This window comes from Oxyura jamaicensis, unplaced genomic scaffold, assembly GCF_011077185.1.
Source record: "Oxyura jamaicensis isolate SHBP4307 breed ruddy duck unplaced genomic scaffold, BPBGC_Ojam_1.0 oxyUn_random_OJ72666, whole genome shotgun sequence".
NCBI classification, from domain to species: Eukaryota; Metazoa; Chordata; class Aves; order Anseriformes; family Anatidae; genus Oxyura; species Oxyura jamaicensis.
The window spans coordinates 131,329-132,275 of record NW_023311174.1 but is presented as its reverse complement, the minus strand read 5'-3'; the positions used below and the strand labels follow the sequence as shown (position 1 = coordinate 132,275).

Genomic DNA, 947 nt, shown 5'->3' with positions numbered 1-947 from the left:
TTAGCAGGGGTAGCAGGCTCTTCTGCCAGAGAAGCAGCCCAGGCCTCCAAAGCCAAAGCCTCCCAGGCCATAGCCTCCGAATCCCCCGGAGATGGGCACTCCCTGGGAGCTGAGGTTGCTGCCCACGGCAGCTGATGCAGAGGATCCAACGGCGGTGTTCTGGGGGAAGGAGCTGAGGATGGGTCCTGGCAGGGTGACCACCACGGTGGGAGGCTGGATGGCGATGTGGGAGTCTTCACACTGCCTGACACAGGGCTCGTTGCAGCTGTTAGCCAGCGGGGTGGGTCCACAGGGGCGGCAGAGGTTGTAGCAGGACATGTCTGTGGTGTGGAGGGTCCCTGGAAGAAAGGATATTGGGAAGGTGGAGGGTGTTGGGGATGTGAGGGAGTGGGGAGGCCTGGGGTTGTGGGGAGCATGGTGGTAGGGAGGCAGAAGGGCTGCTGAGGCTGGGGGCAGAGGGTGTATGGAGAGATAGGGCTGGTGGGGTGGGCAAAGGAGGGGAGCGGGGTTCAGTCTCACCTTGTTGGGCACAGGGGAGAAGGCGTCCGGAGGAGTGTGTGAGGGTGTGAGGTGCAGGGCTGGCTTTTATGCTGGTCCGCGTGTGCCCGCGGGGCGAGAGAGCCTTTGTGCATGACAGCCTTTGGCATTACCTGCTCTTACATGCCAATGCCTGGCAAGTAATGAGGTGGGGCATGTTTTTCATCCTGCAACAAACAATTTTCATGTCCTTCTCTTGAGGACACGTCCATTTGGCAATGTTGGCATCTTTTACATCAAAGTAATTATTAGAGGCCAAAGGATTGCTCTTGAAGGTGCATGTCAAAGCGGGCGGAAGACATGACCCAAGCAGTGTTTTCAGTGTGGTAATGGTGCTGCTCTCATGTGGTGTGATTGCAGCTGTATCGTCAAGAGGGGCTTCCTGGATGCACTGGGGATGAGGTACAGCC

At 58.1% G+C, this 947-nt stretch overlaps 1 protein-coding gene across 1 annotated transcript; it reads right to left on the bottom strand.

Moving 5' to 3' along the window:
- LOC118159917 (feather keratin 2-like) lies at window positions 1-737 on the bottom strand. Its single transcript, XM_035314454.1, has 2 exons — window positions 520-737; window positions 1-338 (listed from the first exon to the last, which is right to left on the bottom strand). The coding sequence occupies exon 2, from the start codon at window positions 316-318 to the stop codon at window positions 1-3; it is 318 nt and encodes a 105-aa protein (XP_035170345.1). The 5' UTR covers window positions 319-338; window positions 520-737.
- Between the last annotated feature and the right edge of the window lie 210 nt (window positions 738-947).

What these genes read in the sequence shown, in the direction of transcription:
- LOC118159917 (XM_035314454.1), bottom strand. Translation starts at nt 318, where the DNA reads ATGTCCTGCTACAACCTCTGCCGCCCCTGTGGACCCACCCCGCTGGCT.